The sequence below is a fragment of the Neodiprion virginianus genome, chromosome 6 (genome assembly GCF_021901495.1).
Source record: "Neodiprion virginianus isolate iyNeoVirg1 chromosome 6, iyNeoVirg1.1, whole genome shotgun sequence".
Classification (NCBI taxonomy): Eukaryota; Metazoa; Arthropoda; class Insecta; order Hymenoptera; family Diprionidae; genus Neodiprion; species Neodiprion virginianus.
The window spans coordinates 27,336,566-27,359,060 of record NC_060882.1 but is presented as its reverse complement, the minus strand read 5'-3'; the positions used below and the strand labels follow the sequence as shown (position 1 = coordinate 27,359,060).

At 44.2% G+C, this 22,495-nt stretch overlaps 1 protein-coding gene across 1 annotated transcript in view; it reads left to right on the top strand.

Moving 5' to 3' along the window:
* The window catches only part of LOC124307898 (microtubule-associated protein futsch), a 72,651-nt gene that overhangs the window by 33,668 nt on the left and 16,488 nt on the right, over positions 1 to 22,495 (top strand). The window contains exons 3-7 of the mRNA XM_046770064.1: positions 7,734 to 7,832; positions 11,981 to 12,153; positions 12,246 to 12,403; positions 12,485 to 12,896; positions 12,977 to 22,494. Coding sequence (XP_046626020.1) covers positions 7,734 to 7,832; positions 11,981 to 12,153; positions 12,246 to 12,403; positions 12,485 to 12,896; positions 12,977 to 22,494 — 10,360 coding nt within the window. The remainder of the gene's footprint in view (positions 1 to 7,733; positions 7,833 to 11,980; positions 12,154 to 12,245; positions 12,404 to 12,484; positions 12,897 to 12,976; position 22,495) is intronic.

Sequence of the window (22,495 nt, the reverse complement as noted above, 5' to 3'; positions counted from 1 at the left end):
CCGAGACAAATAGGCGAGACGCAGCTTCGTCCGACGAATCCACCCTCCCCGTCCTGCTTTCCCTGTTACCTAAAATTTCCATTTTTATATCCACGAAATAACGCGGAGTCAAAATCCCCGAGAATTTCTCCGTTTCTGCATAACTCACACCGCAGCTGACAACCTTCGTCACCGCCATGTTTGAGACGCGACGAAGTTGACGGGCCTTCCGCCGAGTTTCGGCCGCCATGATGAATTCGAGGCTGCGGAGGCTGATCGAGGACTTCTGAGAATGTTCCGACGAGTCTTACATCGCCTCTATTCGCTCTTCCAAGTTTACCGCAGATCTGTGTAGGTACACTAACTTCTGTAGTACCTACAGATTATACCACCGAGAATTCGGGCTGCGAAGGGACCGGGCGGGTAGTTTGCGTATGAATAATTGCCGCTTGGTGTTTGGAATCGGAGGGGAATTTGCGTTCTGTAACTCGGGTGGGAAGAGTTCGAGACAATTGGAGGACCCTCAAATGCGTCCTCGAGATTGAAATTGAACATTATGAATAAACATTTGATATACTTTGCGCTGATTGCGAGACGGTGCAGTAAATGAAGTTTCAAAAGTGCTTGTCATTCTTCGAGGGCGAGGCCCACTACACGTGTATCACACGATGCTTGGGGTGCGGCTGCTATTCTCCTATCCGTCGGCAACAAAGTTAATACCGAATTCCAGACTGTCACTGTCTTATCTAATTCTCGAGCCGAGCGAAAAATCAAGAGTAAAACTCTGACTCTGTCGCTTCAAGATTCTCCGGGAAACTTTCCCAACTTGAGAAACACGTCGGGTAACTCAAACGTCACTCTGAATGGCTTCGCAGACTTTTATCTCACCCGACTTACCGTCACTTTGCATTACGATACCCGTGTCACTGCACTGCGAATTTGGAAGATTTTTAAACCTTGGACTTGATTAGAAACCACGTGATGCCCCAGCCAGTGAATCAACTCCGTGTCTACGATTGTAAAAAAAAGGCGTATCTACGATTGTTTGCGATAGTCCGAATAGCGACGAAGAATTCGTACAATGTTATTCAAATTTAAAGGGATATTACGCAACCCTGTATCCTCAAGGAAGAATGTCACATTTCAAGCCAGGGGGAAACTTTCCACTTCGAGCTTGATATCGGGACGAGAATGAGAAGGGAACGATCATGAGGTGAAGGGAAAGAGGTAGAAACAGCAGAGTTGCGAATCCCACAAAAGTGCCAATTCCGGATTGACCCGGGTTTTTCCTTCTAAACGTCGGGAGGATCCTACACCCTTAGAATAACTCCGATCCCGTGGCATGGTTACGGATTCCGGAAGGATCAACACTCGACGACGAACAACGGGAGGCTGAAGCGTCCCGTCGGAGCCATTCACGGTGACGCTTTTCGAGTGGGTGGTGGTTCGAGGGTCGGCATTCGATCACCAAAGACACGAGTCGCGAGGATGGAAGGGAGGCCCGCTATTTCACGCCGGGAAAGAGCTCCACTGTACAAAGAAATCCGAGACTCGAGAAGTTATAGATGTTCGCAGTAGTCGAGATCCTGCAGAAGAAGCACTCATCCGGGCGTTCGATAAAACGGCATGAAGTATAGACCGCCGTTATATCTTACCGAAACATCCGCGCATTAACATTCCTCCTATCTCATCGTCTGCGGTTATGATGGAACCGAGACGGGACAGCCACGCGATGTTCGTAACTCCATTTTCTCGAAATGGAAATTTTATTATTCATCATTCTGTAGGACTATCCCACGGTGTAACGATCTGGATTTGCACAGGCCACGAAATTTTCGCCACTCGCATCGCGGCCATTTTTTTCAAAGTGTTTCGACGATTCGTTGCGAACCTGTGAGACATTAACTCGAGAACTTTTTACCCGTCGTAACTGGAAGGGTAGAGAGATAAGTTGAGCCAAGGTTCGACGGGTCTCCAAGGCTCGTCCATCAACTTAACGATTCTCGCAGATTGAATTTCTTCGATGGAACACAGACCTACGCCACAATCGGTGAAATCGCTCGTCTCGACCGATCACCGAATGCTGATTAACCCCGCGTTCAATGGACACGAGCGGCACAAAGGGGGTGAAATCCACGACCTTCGCAGCGAATGGTAAGAACGATGTTTCAGTGACATCCATCCGCCTCGCGTATCGCCGTTGGTTCGTCGATGCGAAAGTTCGAATAAGGGAAAGACGCACGTCACAACGTTCACTTGGCATTCAGCTCGAGCTTTTGTCTCGGCTCAACTGACAGTGACAGTTCGTATCCACATCGTTGCACCCGACAGGTTATTTTTATCCTTATAATAATGGGACAATACCGTCAGTCAGTGAAGCTATTGTATAACCTTGGTGCGCGCATGCTCTTGTACTAATCCGAATACCTTGGAAGCGATAACTGCGAGTCTCGTTGAGAAGTCTGCACAATTCCGCGGGACGTCTTTTGTCGGACAAGGTGTCTCTGCCTTGTACCTCATTGGAGGCGTGACACGTTCGCGCAGCCGCACCACCGCCTTATGAATTTCGGATAGTGAACTTACGAGGACGAGGAAGCAACGCGTGACGGATTAATTTACTGCCAGTTTGAGGAACGGGAAACGGAGAGGCTGCTCCGTTCACCCGACGTTTAACCCCTTTCATAATGCAGAACGCATACCCGTGCATGGAATAGTCGGAATTCTTGGCTTTTGGAAACTTTTGAGGAAGCAATTTGAAAAATCCTTCCGATTCGATTTTCTTCAACCGCACTTGACGCAAACTTCCCCAATTCCCCTGATCATTCGATATCTTTCTCAGACCCGATCCTGCGGTGGCAATGGTTTCGAATTGTTGGAATCGTTCGAACTGTTAACTTACCATGAGTCTAAAATCGGACCGCGGAGCGGCCGGCTTTCGTTCAACGTTCGTGACCCAGAAAATATTCGTCCCTCGGGTTCTCGACGTGTACCCAACCCACAACAGACCCGCGTACTCGATTGTCGGGATAAACAATTTTGACAATTTACTAGACAGGTCAACCGTTCACCGGTGCTCCCTGTATAATAGCAGTCTAAAACACCGGCTAATGGAATTGCGGCTTTGCAAAGTTTACGGATTGATTAACCCCCGATGATTACGCTCGCACAGCAGTTTCCATGCAGCTACGAACTTCTCCAGATACCGGTGAACATGGGTCTTCTCTTCGGCAACCTGGACTTCCGTCCATTAATGCACGAACTCAAATCGCCCGAATTCAAGCCACCGTTGATTCTTTGGATCGACGTTCGCTGATACTTACCCGCAGTATCACGTGTAATTAAATTCTAATCCGGCAAAACGATTTGTTTGACATCCTATAAAGTCCTGACAGCCGGTTAACCGGACTCCAATTCGGCTGCTTTAATGACTTCCGCAGTAGGTACTCGACTGTCTGACACACCACTCGTTGTGCGATAATTCCCGATCTTGGAAGGTCGCGATAAATTTTTTCCTATACAGTAATTAATCGCGCCTCGGACCCGCGGAGCATGCGATGCATTATCTCGGACTTGACCTTAGCCTTAGCCCCGAGTGACAGACGGGGAAGGGGGCTAGAATCTTATCCTCAGTTTCTCCGGGGCTGCGGGCTGCTTGAGGAAACCTCAAAGGTGCGCTACTTACATGACCGAAGCGAGCACAGGAGGGCAGACACATAGTCACCGACCCAGTGCTCCACTCCCTCCTTGGCGTTAAACGTCCCGCTCTATTATGGTGACCAACGCCAATTGGTCCTGGGAGTTTTAAAAGCAGAGGCAATTCCCAGCCGGATAGACAAGCGAACTCCGTGTGTTGTGAGAAATAAAATTCGCTCAGTCCCTTTCAAACTGGGCCGTCGTCACGTGTCGCTGTTTCGTACGTCAACACTGTTCGACTTGTATAATACGTGCCGCAGGGTCTGCTTTAACAGCTGGTTTTTTTAAAGCTCCGTGATCGCCGGCCGCCCCGAAGTCACCCCCTCAAGTCAGGCTATAGGCCGTAGCTTGGAGGCTCGAATCCTTGCCTCGGTCACCGGTCGTTTCTGATTGGTCCTCGGTTAGGCACACAATGGAATAGCATTAACCCACCCGCGGAATCAATACGGCCTGTTCCTGCAGACGCGTTTGTACACAAGTCGGCGCCTAAGGTCCGGCTGGTATTATTAAGTCTTCACGATTATTAGCTACATTGTTATTTTACGCTTATACATATTTATATTCGAGTTGAATTTTGATTCGCTCGATTCTTCCAACCTTCGTAAAATAAAAACAATCAAGGGGGGATGAAATTTTGATCTTCTGGCATCGCGACGTCGGGAATCCATCACGCTCACCTACGTTCCGCATTGCTTGTTGCCGTTGAAACAGGAGTCAAACAGAACGCGGGAGGCTGAATAGACGACCTTTGACAGGTTAATCTAACGCCAACCTACATCCCATTGAGAATGTCATCGTAACTAACACTTTCGGAGGTTCAATATACACGCGTGTTTATATGCAGACTGTCTTCTAAAGCGTTAAGGTTAGGGTGTGTCACCCTCGGGCCATGCGCCTGTTTCGTCCCACGGGATTCGCTCCTCCCCTGACCTCCGTACACATTGCCTGTACTGGGTGTATAACTTTTCGTCGGAATACCTTAATCATGTACCTCACACCCTGACAAGCCACGGGACTCGGTGCTGCGGAAAATTTCACGCTACGCTAACCGAGACGCGAGGGAGGACGATGTCATTTCGTCGGTAGAGAGAGAGAGAGAGAGAGAGAGAGAGAAAAGAAAAAAAATTATATTTCTACCGCTGCGGAAAAAGAAGTGAGAAAAACTGGATGGGTGCGGTCCTTCGAATCAGGAAAAACCGTAACGGGAAAAAGTGCGAAAAGGTCCGAGAGGGATTAGGAGGATCTTTTCTCGCTTCGCACGACGTCTAAACAAAACGGAAATGGGATATTTTTTTTATTTTTTTTCGGTCTATACACCGAGCTTTGCGACCGGCGTACACTCTGTCGATTGGATTAACTCGAAAGCTAGCCGAATCGTCGGAAAATTGTATTCTCGATCGATTCTATTGAAAGAAAGTTGGACGATACATATATGGCGATGTAGTGATATACGCGAGTCGATAAAAAAAGCATATACACGATCCTTTGATATAATTAACGTTTGGAAAAAGTTGGGAAATAATAAGAAGATGAAGAAGAAAAAGTAAGAAGAGGTGAGAAAAAACGAAGACTAACACTTACTCGATGAAAACGTAATACATCTAGTTTTTATTTTTTTTTTTTTAGGTATTGCTTTTTTCCACCGTTCCTTCGGCGAATTTCACGTCGCTCTTAAATTGATTGCGTTATCAATTATTCCCAACACTGCCGGCTGTGCGGGGACTAACAATGATAAAACGTGGGTACGTCGCGCCCCGAACCTCCGTGTTTCACCTACCTAATGCGAATTTATTCTTCTGCACTAATTAGCGGCCTCGCTCGACTCGGTTTTGTGTTATATTATAACCACGGTTGAATACATCTGAAACGCATTATTTATATTCCAATTAGTTTACTCGTTAAAATGAGACGGCAATGTAAAATGCAGCTGGGTTCGTAGACCCTGGACGATCGCGTTGGACGCTAAAAATAAGTTATTCTCCAGAATACGGCTTGATCACAGGGTTATTCGTTATACTGGGTATGACTATAAGTTTGCGAGGTTCATTCGTAAATTGGTTCGTCGTGAAAGGGTTGATTTTTTTCTCCGTTTTTTTTTTTCTTTTTTCTCACGCGCCTCTTTTTTCCTTTGCCCCGTTTTTGCAATCAGCGAACAATTAATCTACCCGGCAATTTCAGTCGTTTCGGTAAAATTATAAGTTCTCCCGACTTGCCAAATCCCATTTTCTCCAATTTTAAACACCTGGCTGAACCAAATCTTTCGGTTGAATAATAAAGGGTGATGGTGGAAATGTAAAACGAGTCGAACGAATCGAAGGGTCGCAATATAGGATTTTAAAAAACGCGACGAACCGTTTTATACGTAAAATTTTGCCAAAATAACCGTTTTGTATTTTGGTTTTCGTTTATACCTTCCTTATCCATATTTTGACCTTCCTATGCTTCGACTTCCTGCATTTCCAAGTTTTTTTGCAAATTCGATATTACGATCCTTCTATTCTCTGATCCTGATAAATTCCTACGTATAAAAAATAATGGAATAAAATTATGGAGAGCTGCACAGCGCGCAGCATTCCACATCCGTAATAGTCGTAATTACAGTTGATTGGTAAAAGGTCTGGACGAGGTTCGAACTGCAATCTGTTGGTGAAATTAGCCGCGATGGCGAAGCTTTACGCCGACTCGGTTGTAGTCGTTATCGCGCGATTCTCCTTCGTCAAGCAAGGATCACTTCCTGCAACCGGAAATCAGTATTTGCTATCGGGTTTTGTTCCCGCGGAGGCTCGGTTAGGCGCAAAAGCTATAGGAAAGGGGTTTGCGAAAGCGGAGAGAATCCAACGGACATTCCCAGTTTTTGGCAGCGAGCTTATACAGCGATGATCACGTGGCTCAACGCCCGCAATCTATCGATCCCTGAACCGAGTGCCGCAGAATCGGGGCCTCCCCTTGGCTGAGCCTCAAACTTTCTTCCTTGCCGTCGTCTTTTCCACTAATTTTTTTCACCTTTTACTTTCTTTTCTTTTTCTTTTTTCGCGTTTCTCAATCCCCGTGTTTACCGTAAAAATCTCGTCCCAAACTTTTTACTCTCAACTTCTTACGCCCCCGTAACTCACAACTAAAACCTGCGTGTGGCTAACAAGTATAAAAATACCCTACATTCCTACCCTGATTTTTCGAAAATTATCCAACACTTAATTCAGGTTTTAATCAAATGTTTGCGTACCTACACACGATGAATCGAAATTCAACACTCGATGCTTTTCGTTTTTTATTTCGCCCAAAGGCTAATCGACTCGTACATATATTATTGCTCTACAAAGTTTCACTTCCTTATCACACCTAAGGATCTATAGAACCCGTAGGTCTAAGGAGAAAATCGTCGTATCTAGCGTATAATAGAAATGATCGAAGGAAGCCGCGCCTTGCTATCGGACTCGTTCGTCTGCCCGCAAACAGTGAAGAGAAATGTAGGTTCGCACGGGAACGGGTAATTGCCAAGGGTTCGATAAGCCTGCCAATTTCTATTCTTCCGCTTCGCCTACCCAGCAGCGTTGTACTCGCAAGTGCCGAGTTGAATTTAGAGCACTCAAGATCTATCGTATTGTGTGCCGGCTTGAGATCCTCGCTTCATCCGTGAGGCTCCGCGCGAATTTCACCAAGAATACCTACTTACTCTTTTTTCGACACTTTACTTGAAGAGAAGAATAATAAAAAAAAAGACTAAAAAAGAAAAAAAAACATCAACCGCGAACAACTTGAGTATAATACAGGTACTTTTCTACATCGTCTTTTCGTATTTTTCCCGCGATCAGCTTGGATGATTTTGAGCCTCCGATCAAACTGGAATTTTGATTCATCAGCGGAATGACGTTCGCAGATAGTATATCGAATATGAATCTGTAAGGAATCGGTGTTATTGCGCGAATGAAAATGAGGAAAGTTATTCACGCGGTGAAATCGTTTTCGTTCAAATAATACGACGACATCGACACGCGTAGACATTGTTAAGGTATTTTATGGGCATGAATATTGACGGATGGATTTTTTTCTCTCTGTTTCAGGATTCCTTTCGTGGGATAAAGATAGTTGTCATGTGGACTTGGAGAAAGAATTGCAGGCTTTGGTTACACAAGCGCCGGAAGGAGAAGAAGCCCGAAATGGTAAGACAAAAGAATTGAAACGACTTATTGGGCGGATTTTGTCGACGAATCTGGGTACCCGACTGTTCATGAACGAACGAACGCCGCGCATTTATTATTCCATTTTAATAAATCAATCAATCACCCGTAAAGCCTCCTTTAAATAACCCAAGTAATGTCGCAGGTGAATTTGAACATTAATATTATAAATTGTGGTACCTTTGAGTATTGGGTATACGTACGTTGTTTACCCAGAATTTAAAATTGTTTATTAGGCAAATTTATGCCTTTACTTTCGGTGTTTTTCTCGCACGACGGTTATAAATCACCTCGGAATCTTATTACTTACCTCGTTACAGTATAAAATTTTATGGTTCTTTTTTCTTCCTTCGTTTTCTCCTTCTTTACTTTGCTATTAATTTTTTTCCAAAAGCCAGTCTGCTGTGTACTTCCTGAGCTTTTTATATTACCCGGGTATTGTATGCAATACACATACACATTATACATGCACAATATATCGCCGCGAAGTGCTTACAAACTACGAAATTAAACCTGGGTTTACACATGTCGTTATAACGAGCGATTGGCGTTGACGCAACACAAACGTAGGTATAATAATAACATTATTTAATAACAACAAGACTCGCGGTTCCAGAAATTTCTTCATTACGTTTCACACAACTTTTCGAGTGCATAAATATCGGGACGGGAAATTTCTCGTCCAACGAAAAGAGGAGAGCGAAATACGCCACGGTATCTCCGTAATTATTTCATGAATTTACGAATATTACATCTACACGACGGACGCTTTCCAGGCGAACTAAAAATACACAATGAAGTCATTCCATATTCACCGGCTTAGCGCGAAATAGAGAGAGAGAGAGAGAGAGAAAGAGAGAGAGAGCGAGAGAGGTGAAGAGAAAAAGGACGAAGAAGAAACAATTCGGAGGAAGAAAAGAACGGCGGGTTGCGTCATAATTAGCCAGGTATATCCGTCTATTCGCGCTGTTCAACATTTCGCAAACGGCAACTGGCTGAATTTGCGACGTACGTTTTGCAATCGTAGAATACAAAAAAGGAGTACAAAGAAAAAAACGAATTGAACAAGAAAGTAGGACGAAAAAAAGGACATTGTGGAATACTTAAATGGCGTTCAACAATAGCCAATATATTCGAAGTATCTTTAAAGTTAATCCTTATCTCGATCGGACTGCAGAAGTCGAAACGACTTTAACAATCGTTTTTATTCCCACGGTAACGAGGCTGAAACTAGCAGCCAAACTTTCTAATTTTCGTTCGAATTAGGTAACGAATTTCGAATAACAAAATTTTGTCAAATACGTTGAACCCCCAATACTTTCATAAAATTATGCGGATAAAATTGAACTGCATTTTTATATTTCCAAAAATTTTAGTTTACTAATTTCAATGTCATCCCATGGTAATTATTATTCATAAATCCCATTGGACCGGGGGTCGATCAATACGACATGACGTGTAACCCTTTCGCAGCGGCCTTTCGTATATTCGTCTCAATAATATTACACGTCCTCGAAATTGTGTACATACCTCATACATCTATACGCCTTGAGCATTGAGGAAATCTTGATGCAATATTAAATTCAATCTCATGCCATGCCTCGCCCCGGAATATGCATCGTACAACATATACCCAACCTTTCAAAGGACCAAAGGGATAAAAAGATTTACAGGTAACTCGAAAGCCTCCGTACTCACAAAATCCATCTATGCGGTAGCCGAACGTACTTTACCCCGATTCTCTTTTCTCTCAATACTGAACTTTCGTCCAACGTAATTTTACGGTTGTACGATGTTGACCGGATCACGTTTTCTGAACGCCATCGATCCATCGTCGTTCGTAATATTATTCGAGTCATTGAAATTCAATTGGTAAGAAAATTATCGTGTAGGATCGTTAGAAAAAAGAAACACGAATTCCTGTCGCATATTAGCAAATATTGCCACATATTTGCACATCTCAATTGACACTCGTCTGGCGACGTTAAACGTACGATGTGCATGTCGCATAATACAATCACTCCATCCCTCGAAGAACAGAAAAATATAAACTGCCGTGCTGCAGACGCCATACGCCCGCAAGGTTGCAAACATTTTTTCACCCATTATGCCGTCGGGTTATTGCAGAAGCCCACTTTTATTCCCCTGTATCGTTTTCACGCATTCCCGGCATCCGTTCGTCTGCAACCACAACGTTTATCTCTTTCACAACTCGGGCGATTCTTCGGTATTCCTAATAACACTTCGTTCTTTTTATGTTTAAAACCGCTGAAATATTTTGCCAATGTGATATATTTTTTCGAAGAATTTCTCGTCATCGCGATTCCGCGATTTTGTGGAAAATTACGAACCTTGTTTCGACAGTGAAATAATAACTTCTGCGAATGTACGAATACAGAAATACAGTGACGGTGGAAACCCGACACGAATACTGAATAATTAAACAATGTTCTTTTAAAGCCTGTTGCTAACGACGCGATACTCTTGCTCCAGCCGATATTTTGCGACAGATTTACAGCGTCGTTTAAACGTGTGCGAGAATAAATTTCGCGAAGCAGAAAATCGGCCGCAACTTATTGCGATAGATTACAGAGACTTAGGAGGCGGAGCCTGCGATCTCCGCAGACTGTTCGAAGTTATCCTTTAACACAGAAGCCGTAAAAGCTTCCGCGGGAATAACGGAGATGGGATCGAGGAATAGGAAACAGCTGGGAACTTGTTTGAGGAAGTTCCGAGTCTCGTCTGGATCGGAAGTGTGGCGGCACAATGAGGTTCCGGCGAAACTGCAAGCTTCATTCATCCCTTGTATATTACAGTATTCAGCGAAATAGCGATGGCGGGGATTCCCCCTGTTTTATCGCGATACGACCCGTGGCCTATCGGGACAAGGAGTTGTCACAATAGCCGGTGATAATTACGCGCGAGAAGTTTTGCTGCTTGTGTTCGTGCGAATTAATTAATCGTCCACTGTAACGTTTGACTATCGAACACTGCAGCAGGTATAAGCTGTAGATCGGTCTGCAGATTCGAGCTCGCACCTCGGTTCGATGATCAATCTTGATGAGCTCCAGGAATCACCGGTTTAATAATAATACTTTAACGTCTGCAGCCTCGGTTAATAGCCAATTATTGTTCAGTACTGCCTTGGTTATTGGACCGTGTAGGTGTTTCATCCACCCGATGTGCCACGTTCCTCTCCGTCAGCAAGTTTCATTCTCATCATCGTTCCTTCTTCATTTTTCTTCTCAATATTTCATATTCTGCCCCTTTAATTTTATAAATATAGAATTCTATTAATTGGTTTCTGGGTCTGGATCATTCAATTCTTGTGGATGAAGAGGATAACTTGTTTAATTATACATTTAATACGGAATTCCTTATACAGTTGTCCGACCGTCAAATTGACTCACAGTTGAGAATCCTCGCTCGCCGAACAGCGAGTATTAGAATTTATCGCAGTTATTAGATAACGTACCGACTCGTCACCAATAACATCGATCTGGAACGGCATACCGATTATTTCTCCAGCTACAAATTAATCATAGCAAACAGGTACAACATTCGACGTATTTGAGAGTGGGTTACAATTTGAAGTATACGATATCATGCACGTATTCTGTACAATCGGGTAAAATTTTACGACTCATTTGCTTACATTTCCGTTCCTCCTATCTAGGTTTGACTGTTACTATTATTCTACGTATTTGCTTATATCCAGCCAACAATATCTAAGTAATGATTCCTGGTACTAACGTAGCCCAATTCGACTATCGATCATTTCCAATCAATACTCTTAGCCTTGTTCTGGACGTTAGGCAAACTTAGTAGGAAATAAGAATTTTACCGTGGTTCTTCAGAAGTAGGTACAAGTTATATAGTAACACACGATATCCGTGATTACCGCCGAGTCGTCCGACCTTTCGATCGAAGAACCTATAGGTACGTCGCTACCCTTTGAAATCCACTTAATCTTCCATCGCCTCTGACGTCGACTCCCATTCAATTCAGTTTTTCATCACGAATCCTCACTACTTTCCGGGTCTTTGAAATATCAGAGTGTAGGCTTGAACTGCCGGTATTATCAATCGGCCTGTTACACGGAGGTGAAAAATACCTTTGATCCGTTTCAGGTGAGCGACTGATTCAGTACGCGACGGAGAACCTCGTGACGGAGGTGCTGATACACCCGCAGACGAACACACTGCTTCAGTGTATCCGCAACCTCCTCGCTAGCTTTACCAAACATAGACACATCATTCACGCCGGCTATACGTTCAGCGGAAACGGTTCCTGGATACTGCAGGTACGTGATATGAACATTTTATAGTTGCACACTCGCGACACCGATTCGCCGATTTCTCATCAACTATTTAACGACCGATCCCCCTTACTCAGGATGGAACCTTCAGCCTGGCTGACTTCTTGGACGCCTTCGGCGAGCATGAGGTACAGCGGGTTCTTCGCGCGTACGAGAACAGCGTCACCGTTGACATACATTGCGCGGGTGTCGGCGACTGGACGACTTCACGACTGTCGAAGGAAGCCTGCACCAGGTTGGTGGTCCCGGCAAAAAAAATAAGAAGTTTCGAGTTTCCCGGATGAGAAAATTACTTACCGTTACTCGTGATCCGCAGGTCATGCAGAGTTCGAGTAAATCCAGATGACGTTCTCACCGCCGGGGTTCCGGCAATATCAAGCTTCACAAATTACGTTGGACAGTATCTAATTGCCCAGACGTTGGATCAGCTGATGGAGCCGTCGGATGTCGTCGGTAACATCCGGTTCAGCCACCCAACTCTCTACGTATTCCCCGGCGGGCAGGGTGACGCTGCCCTCTTTGGAATAAACGGGTTCAATATGCTAGTCGACGGTGGCTTCGCCCGGAAGGCCTGCTTCTGGGACTTCGCCCGGCACTTGGATCGCCTCGACGCGGTACTTCTAACCAGAGTTAACAACAGTAACATCGGCGGTATGTCGAGCGTCTTGCGGAAGAAACAGGAAATGCACGTCTACCCCCAGATTGGACATTTCTTTTGCAATTTGGTGGTGAGTACCTGTTTAGCAATGGGGGAAAAACTTAGCCCTTGTTGTGGAAAAACTTATGAAACACTTGAATCAAATTTCAGGAACGACGACAGGCAAACTCTCCAGACGGCGACAAGGATGTCGATCCGTTGATATTGAACCTGACTGATCTTGGCCAGGAAATGATGGTCAATCTTCGACACATCAATCTGCGAGCTCATCCCTGTTACAGGGACTTGGATCCCATCAATCTTTACCATAAGGTGGGTCATGGTACCCTCGATATGTATGTTTTGAGCCCGAGCAAGGACACTCGAGAAGTCAGGGAGTTCCTTACAAAGTGGCAGAATTCAGACTCTAAGCTGTTCGCTGGATCCCACAAAAAGGACTCGAATAACTTGACGTTTCCGATACAAAATTTGGTCTCAATCTGTGCGCTGGTAGTCTGGCAGCCGGCTAACCCTGAGGATACAATAACGAGAATATTGTTCCCCGGTAGCACGCCGCAGAGTAAAATATTCGAAGGATTGGAACGGCTAAAGCATCTGGAGTTTATGAAACGGCCTATTTGCACGGCCAAGAATTTATCGCCCTCGGCGTCGCTCGCTGTTCTCAAAGAGAAGTCGAACAGACAGAAGACGTCGATAATTGAGAAAAGTATAGACAAGGATAAGGATAAGGATAAGGATAAGGATATTAAGAGAATTTCGGACTATAGGAAGGAGAAGAAGGAAACTTCTGAACCAAAGACTGTTAAAGGGGTTGAGGAACCCACTGCGAAGCCGGCCGTCACCTCGACACCAATCATTCCAACAAAGCAGTCGGCTAAGGTAGACGTGAAGGCTAAAAAGGTTGTAGAAAATAAGAAGATAGAGAAGGAAACGATTAAAACGGAGAGTAGAAAGATAGAAAGGGATCTGAAGGAGGTTAAAAAGGACGGCGCAAAGAAGGAGGTGATTAAGGTAGATAAGCATGACAGTGAAACGAAAAAGACTGATGTAGTTAAAACGGAAACTGAAAAGACTGTAATTACTAAAGAATCGAAACCAAAACCCGAGCCAAAAAAGAAGGATATTAAAGAAGCTAAAACACTTGTTAAGACTAAGGTAGAACCGGTTACCAAAACGGCAGCTAAATCGGCAGCTGAGAAGAAACTCAAGCCATCCATTGATAAGAAAGACGTCAAATCGTCCCCAACGACTCCGAAAAAAATTGTCAATGGCACTGCGACCAAGACGGAAATCACAAAGACCAGTACCAGAACTGTTTCAAAAACAACTTCCAGAACAGTGTCGGCGATGCCGGCAAAAAGTGCGAAGGACGCGACGAACCGCAAGGTCGTCGAATCTAAGAACATCGCGTTGTCGTCGGCGCCGGCAACCACCGGTGCGAAGACACCGTCGGTCGTTGCTAAACCAAAATCAACGGAGCGGAAACCGATAAGCAGACGAACGCGAACCGGGAGTCCAATAAAGCAGCGACTGCCTGGCAGTCCCGCTAAATCAACGCGAAGCATCCCGGCGTCATCTGTCAAGTCGGAAAAAGAGGGGATTATCCGGCGACCGAAGAGTAACAAGGGAACGACGGATTCTTCCGCCATTTCGACGCCTTCGGTAGTCGAGCCTGAGAGTGTTATTAAACTGGCCGACAAGAGTCTCACCGAGAAGTCTGATGACATTTCCGTCGATTCCATAGAAAGTAAGGTACTCGCTGACCTTAAAGAAGAGCGGGAAGTTGTCGAGGAGATCGAGGCTGTGCTCAGCAAGGCGGAGAGAAACGAAATCGCTCGCAAGGAGGACCAGCTTGAGGGTGATGATGAAATAACCGCCGAGGCTACTGACAAGAAGGAAGATGACGTGACGGAGGAAGACGTCACAGCCGAGATAGAAGATGTGCCCAAGAAAATGGACTCCCGAAAGGAAAGTCAGGAGTTCACCGAGGAGGACGAGTACTTGATTGTTGAAAAGGAGGAAATTTATACAGAAGATTCTGCCGGTCTGAGCGGCGAAGGAGAACAGAAGCATTTCCTCGATGAAGTCGAGTCTGAGAAGGTGAACAAGTATGGAGTATCCAAGGGCGTGGACCTTCCCGAAGAGGAAGAAGCGAAGGAGAAAGACGAGACAGAGGAGAAGGAGAAAGACGAGCAGCCGGAAAAGAAACTACTGTTTCAGGATGAAGAGGAAAAGAAAAAACCTGCGGATATGTCGCCGGTGCATAAAGTCCAGCTTGAGGGTCAGGTCAAGGACATTATTGCGTCCGCGACAGACATAGTCCAGAAAACGGACGACCGTGATGATTCTAGGAAAAAAGACAGCGATAACGTTACGAAGGAGCCGTCAAGCTTGAGTCCAGACAAGCTTGATTCATCGGAGAAAAAGACTACCGACACAGACCTGAAGCCAGAAGCTGATCAGAAAGATCAGATGCCTGAAAAACTTGAAGAATCCCAGGATCGCGTTTCCACTTTGGAATCCGGAGGGACGACGACAGCTCCGACGTTGCCGGAAGATGAACGGATTCCATTGGATGAGATAAAAGAAGACGTTGACGAGAAACACGTAAAGGAAGAAGTTAAAGAGAAAGAAGTTGAGCTAGTCAAGGAGAAGGTACCTGCAGTTCCACCTCCCGTGCCAAGCGTAATGATGAAAAGTTTTCTCATTCGTGAAACGATACCTGCTGTTCAGAGAGACATTGTTAAAACACCGGATGAAGTTGCCGATCTTCCCGTACATGAAGAGGTTGATCCGAAACTTTACGACATGGAAGAATTCGACAAAGCTAAGGACGAAAAGGTACCCCAAACTCCGGAGGCTAAAGAGCCCCCTACACCTCCGATTAAAGAACAAAAGGGAATGTTCAGTTTCTTCGGCAAGGTTGCCGACAAGTTTGAAAAGGGTATGGACAAGCTGACTGGAAAATCCAAGAAAGATACGGAGAAGGAGACTGATGAGAAATCGTCAAAGTCGAGTTCCCCGAAGGAGACGAAACCTCAAGAAAGGACTGAGGCCGTGCAAGAAGTTGACATGGGGAAAGTTTTTGCCAAGGTTGGAAAGATCGAGCCTCACGACACTTTCGAGAAGGCAAAACCACAGGCTCCGGCTGACATTAAAGTTGCTGCCATAAAAGAGACGGCGTCATTTTTACAGCAGGAGATAAGAGAAAGTAAAATAGACACGGCACCTGGAATAGAGACTGATATTCCAGCTGGCGTAGAGGGCGTCAAAACGTCTCTGCATGCAGAGACATTGCTCAGTGATATCCAGAAAGATATCACTCCGGTATTGGATGCAGGAATTGATAGTTTGGCGAAGAAGCAACCGTCGGTGAAAGATGATATCGTCGGTGAAGATCTCGCCGAAGATACTAAAGAGGTAGAAGCACTGTTAGAGGAAGCGTCCAAAAAATTCGTCACGGTTAAAGATAGCCTGAGAGACTCTCTTGAATCTTTGGAGGAGAAAATCGCAGAACAAATCATCGATGAAGTACAGCCAATAAGTCCAAAAGACTCGGTCAAGAGCACGCTGACGGGAGTAGTAGAAAAATTAGAGGGAATCAAACCACACGTTGATGACGTTGTCGCTGCGGACTCTAAAGAGCCGGAAAGAGTGAAATTCGAAATCCCAAGGGATGATGAGGATGCTGACGATGACGGAGATGCTTCCGAAGAATACGAGGGCCCTGTGAGAGATCTTAAGGAAGCGGTCCGAGATGTGGGCGAAGTGTTGGCTGGCACGGCCGGCATTGTAATCGACGATAAGCCGAAAGACGTGATTGAAATAGTAAAGAAGGTCGCTGAGGTGCTGAAAGAGGACAACTTTTTGTCGGAGCAAGCTCTTTTCGAAACGGTTAGTTTAAAAGCTATAAAATCTGAAGAAATCACTCCGACAAAGCCTGAAAAATCTGCTGACCTTAAGCCGATGATCGAAGACATAATTATGCCGAAAAAAGTGGGAGTTACAGAGGAACTTCCTCCTCAGGAAGAGATCGAGGAAATGCTGGAAGGTGGAATTGCCAGACCTCTGCCAGATTACGAGAGAGCCGGTGGAATGGAAGTGGAGGAAGAGCCGTTCGTGAAAATGGTCAAAGATACCAAGGTCGAATTGACCTCACCGATCAACGATAAACATCCTATTGGTGAAGATGTGCACGATTTGTGCTCACAGCTGATGGATGATACGAAAGATAAGAAAGTAGTCACTCCGAAAGAGTCTCCAAAGGAGCATGAAGGGAAAATTGACGTAATGGAGGCTGGAATAGAAGAAGTATGCACAAAGAAAGTGGCAAAGCGAGACGTGTCCGAAGAGGGCATTCATGAAGCTGAAGACGATGAAGTTGAACATCCCGAGATATTGTTTGAGCAGAAATTATCACCGGCACAAGCCGAACTTGTAATGGTGACACCGGATACAGCCCCAACATCACCAAAATTTACTAGTGATAAAATTTACGACAAAGAATTGGAAGACGCTGTCAGCGATGTTTCTAAGGTTCCTGGAATACCGAAGGATATTGAAGAGTTCATCAGCAGTAAGGCTGATGTTTACGATATCGTTGATGAAGTGATTAAAAAGGGTAAAAAAATAACTATAGAAATCATTGAATATATTGTGATTGTAAAGAGAGTCTCGAGAGAGCATGTGATATACATTATTGAAGAGATTATTATAAATAAAGGTATTCCTCCAGAAAGTGTGGTAGAAGATATTGAAATTCTCAAAGGTCAGGACTCCGACGATCTGATGATATCCTCGGTAAAACGAGTTGAAATCGAAGAATATATTATAACCGAATACATAATGAAAGGTAAAAAGATAACTGTACAAATAATAGAAGAAATTGCAATCAAAAAAGTTGTTCCTAAACGAGTTATCATTGAAATCATAGAAGAGATAATCATTAAAAGAAAAATATCCAGAGAATCAGTCTACGAAATTGTTGAAGAGGAATTTATCAAACAGGTCAGACCGATCTACGACGAATACGATAGGGAGCCCTCTGAAAAAGCGCCAGTTACAGTTGATAGTAAAGACGAACATGTAATCGGGGCTGAAAAGCCGGAGATAACAGATGAAAAATTGAGTCCGAAACATATAACTCCTCCAGAAGTAAAAGAAGTATTGCCAAAGGCAGATCAAGCAAAAACTCTAGAAGAAGTTTCGAGTCGACCAGAAACCTCAAAAGAGAAGGATGCACCGTTTTTCGATGAAAAAGACTTAGATGAAGGTAAACTGTTCGACGATTTCGTAAATATTCCTTCCAAGGATGTAGTGATCAATTTCCTACACGAAGAGCGAAGACTGTCACATGAAGAACACGTTACTGGAAAGAAGGATTCTTCCAAAGAATTCTTGCCAGCTTCGAAAACGGAAGTAACTGATGACACAACAAAAGATTCAGGCGATGATTTTGAAGCTGTAGAACAGGAATACAAAGTTCACGATATCACAACGACTACTGCAACGACGTTCCATGGAATATCTGATTTCAAACAAAACGATGAAGTGTTGGAAGCCGTTGAAGATAATTTAGATGAAGTTGTTGAAGCAGCTGAAAAGTTCGTTGAAGAAACCAAGGAGAAGCCGGTGGATTTAAAAGAGACTCCTGTTTCTGATGAAGTCACTCATAAAGCCCCGGAATCTCCTGTCAAGTCCAAAACTCAGTTGATTCCTGGTGTTAAGGATGACAAAACTCGCCCAGACACCCCTGATGAGAAAGTCAGTTTTGCAGAGAGCAAATTAAAAGATGTTAGCGATGAAGCAGACGATGACAGTGTGTCTAATGTCACTTCACTAATTGCCTCAGAAATTTCGATAACCACGGAAAAATACCTTGACGAGGCCAAAGAAAAGCCAACGGTTATCACGAGTTCTGTTCCCGAAGAGCTGAAGGACGCAAAAAAAACTCTTGATGACGTTGAACACATTATCGCGGATGTGTCGGACAAAATTTACGACACCAAGAGTCCGTCTGAAAAATTGGATAAACCTGAACCTAAGACTAGTGATATTTTACATGAAATCAAGACAGACGATCATGCCTTAAAAACGATTACTGATAAACAAATCGTTGATCTGAAAGGCGAGGTGAAGGAACCGTTAAAAGAAGAGGAGACACACGTCAAAGACGATAAAATTAGATCCCCCGAAAATGATAAGGGATACAAAATTGAGCTTACGGACGACCTAAAAAAGGAATTGAGAACCCCTAAGGGCAAAGATATCGAGGATGCGATATCAGAAATTACTCCAGACTCCAAGAAGCTGATTGGAGAACAAAAATCTGACGTTGACACTAATGATGCAAAAGACCACATCTCACCAGTCGGTGAAAAAATTGAGCTCGTAGACAGGACGACCCCCGAACCTGCAGATATCCAAAAAACCATCAGTCAACAAAGTGTAAAAGATGAAAGTCAAACTCCTGTTGATGTAACGAAAAATACTCGGGAAGTCTCGGAGAAGACAGACGGATTAAAGGACAAAGAGATTGTTCCTGAAATGGCAGGTGTTAAAATACTCGACACAAGTGAAATTGTAGATCTGAAGCAACTGGGGGAAGCTTCCGAAAAACAAACACATTCTCCAATCGACGCTGCTGATACAAAGTTTGTGGATAGCAGCTGTTTTAATATAATTGAGCAAGAAATTCCGCAAGCTCCAGTGAAGCAACCATTGGACGCGGAGCATAGATTAGAAGACAAATTGATAAAACCGAAACCCTTAGATGACAGAGTGAGAGATGCTGACATTAGTGACGAAGAACCCCAGCATATTGCTAGGAAGACGCGATCAACAACAGAAGATTTCCTGGATTCTGAGATCTTGAAACCAAAGGATATTGACTCGAAACCTACAGAACTCGTGAAGAAACCTCTCGATGCAACATCGAGTGCACAAGAGAACGAAAAGGTTGAACCAATGGATTTAGGAAAATCAGAATCACTCCCTGAATCAACGCAGAAGCCCGAAAAGGTGGGAAAAAGTTCGGGAGTAGAATCGAAAGATGTGGAAGATGACGAAGATGACAAGGAATCTAGCACTGTACGGCGAATGGTTGTTACTGCCAGCAGCGAGGACGGTGGTGACGAAACAGAGCTTTGCCCAACGGGCAGCATCACATTTGTAAAATCTGTTACTCCAGAAGATTCTTTGAGAGATATTTCCACAAAGTCAACTCCGAACACAGACTCATTGCAACTGGAAAAAGATTCTTTGTTTTCTGGGAAAAGCTCACCAGAAAAGGATAGCATTTCCGAAAAGTCTGTGTCAGAATTAAAAGATGATAAGGTAACTCCTGAAGATAGTCTTGAAAAATCCGTCGCTAAAGAAATGAAACCAGCCGTTTCTGAAGATGCAACTGCCAAATCACCGACTGAAGCTACGCAAAAGGTGCACGAGGAAACAGCCTCTTTACCTTCGGAAAAAATTTCTGAGAAGCCAACAGAAAAAATTTCGGAGAAACCAACACAAGAAGCTCCGCTTAAGTTAACGGATGAACTGATGGAGAAATTGACGGACAAAATTCTCGAACCACCGACGGATAAGTTGAAACAACAAGTACCCGAAAGTCCAACAAAAGACTCTCTGATTAAGGAAGCGCAAATACTTCCAGCGAAATCAAATGAAGAACTTTCTGAACAGCTGACAGAAAAAATTCCAGAGAAACTAATACAAGAAGCTTCCGAAAAGTTGGCAGATACAATTGTGAATAAACCAATAGAAAATGTTCAAGATCTACTTACAGACAAATTGAAGGATGAAATTATGGAAAAGCAAACGGATGAGATTCCGAAAAAGCCGGCAGAAGCAATCCCAGATAAAGCAACTGAAAAACTTTCCGAAAAGATAACAGAAAAAATTCCTAAAAAACTACCGGCGGAGGTTTGCGAGAAGCCACAGTCCGAAGTTCCAGGACAGATTACCGAGGAGATTCTTACAAAACCAACCGAGACCATTCCGGTTAAGTCAACCGAAACAACTTCCGAACAATTAACGGATAAGGTTCCGGAGGAACCGAAGGAAAGCGTTTTGGAAAAGCCAGCAGCGAAATTCACTGAACCGTTGGAGAAAGTCGAAGAAAAACCGAAGGATGAAGTAACAGAAAAACCAAAAGAAGAGGTTACAGAAAAGCTGCAGGAAGTAACTCCAGAAAAAGTAACAGAAAAATTGACTGATCAGCCAATCGAGAAAATTACAGAACAGCTGAAGGAAACTGTTCTAGAGAAACCATCAGGGAAACCCACCAAGCAATCGGAGGGTATGGAAAAACTGCAGGATGCAGGACTAGAAAAATTAACGGCGGAGGTTTCTGAAAAACCGAAGGAAGCAATTCCAGAAAAAATCACAGAAAAGTCACCTGAGCAGCCGATCGAAAAGATTCCAGAACAGCTGAAGGAAGAAGTTACCGCGAAATCAATTGAAAAAGTGTCTGAGCAGCCGTGCGAAAAGATTCCAGAGAAACTTGAAGAAGAAGAAAAACCAGTAGAAAAATTGGCGGAGCATCCGCAAAAGATTTCAGAAAAGTTAACGGAAGAAATTTCAGATAAAATAGCCGAAAAAATTACTCCTGAAACGCCGACGGAGATTCCTGGACTGAAATCACCTGAGCCAACCCATTCAGAAGAAATATCTCCAGCCAGCACGATTTTCGAGAAATCGTCGGGTGAGATGTATCCGGAAACAGTAGAAAAAGAAACAACGGGTACGTTGGCTGAGAAAGATCGTGAAGACAAATCTCCAACTGCGAAACCGAGTACCGTCTGTGAAAAATTGGAAATAAAAGATTCTACTGTTGAGGCACCAAAGGACAAGTCACCGATATCTGAAAAGGCAGCTGATGAAGTCAAGTCGTTCAGCGTCGCTCCCGATGAGTTGGAACTACAGGAAACGCCCGAAGCAGAAACAGAACAGAAAGAAAAACCCTTATCTCCCACAGTTGATGAAAAAATGGTGATATCCACCTTGCCTAGTATTGCTCCACAGAAGCCAGATGCCGAACACGTTACTTCCGAGAAGTTAGAGAAACAGAAATCTCCATCTCCAACGAGCGGAAAATCAATAGACGTACTTAAATCACCTGGCGTCGCCTCGGACAAACAGAAGGAAGAAGATATCCTCTCTGGTGAATTACCGAAGGAAAAATCTCCATCTCCAGAAACTGATAAATCTCGATCACCCAGTATTACCTTTGGGAAATTAGATCAAGAAGATGCTGCTCCTGTTGAGCTACAGAAAGATAAGGTGTCGACGCCAACTATGGATGAAACAGCTGATAAGTCACGCTCACCTAGCTTGACTTCGAACAAATTAGACGATAAACATGCGCCGGTAGACAAAATCTCCGATGAGAAAGCTTTGGAGCTTACTAGCGAAGTAAAAACTGATGACCCTACAATTCCCGAAAAGATACATGAGAAAGATACACCGGGCGATGAAATGCATAAAGACCAAATACCGTCGCCAGCATCTGACAAAGAATCGAAAACGCCAAGCGATGTTTCTGTAAAACTAGACGAAAAAGATATTACGGTAAGTCCGGAGCAGAAGGATAAGTCTACGTTCCTACCGACTGATGATAGATCCCAAACACCTAGCATTTCATCGGAAAAAACAGAGGCACAG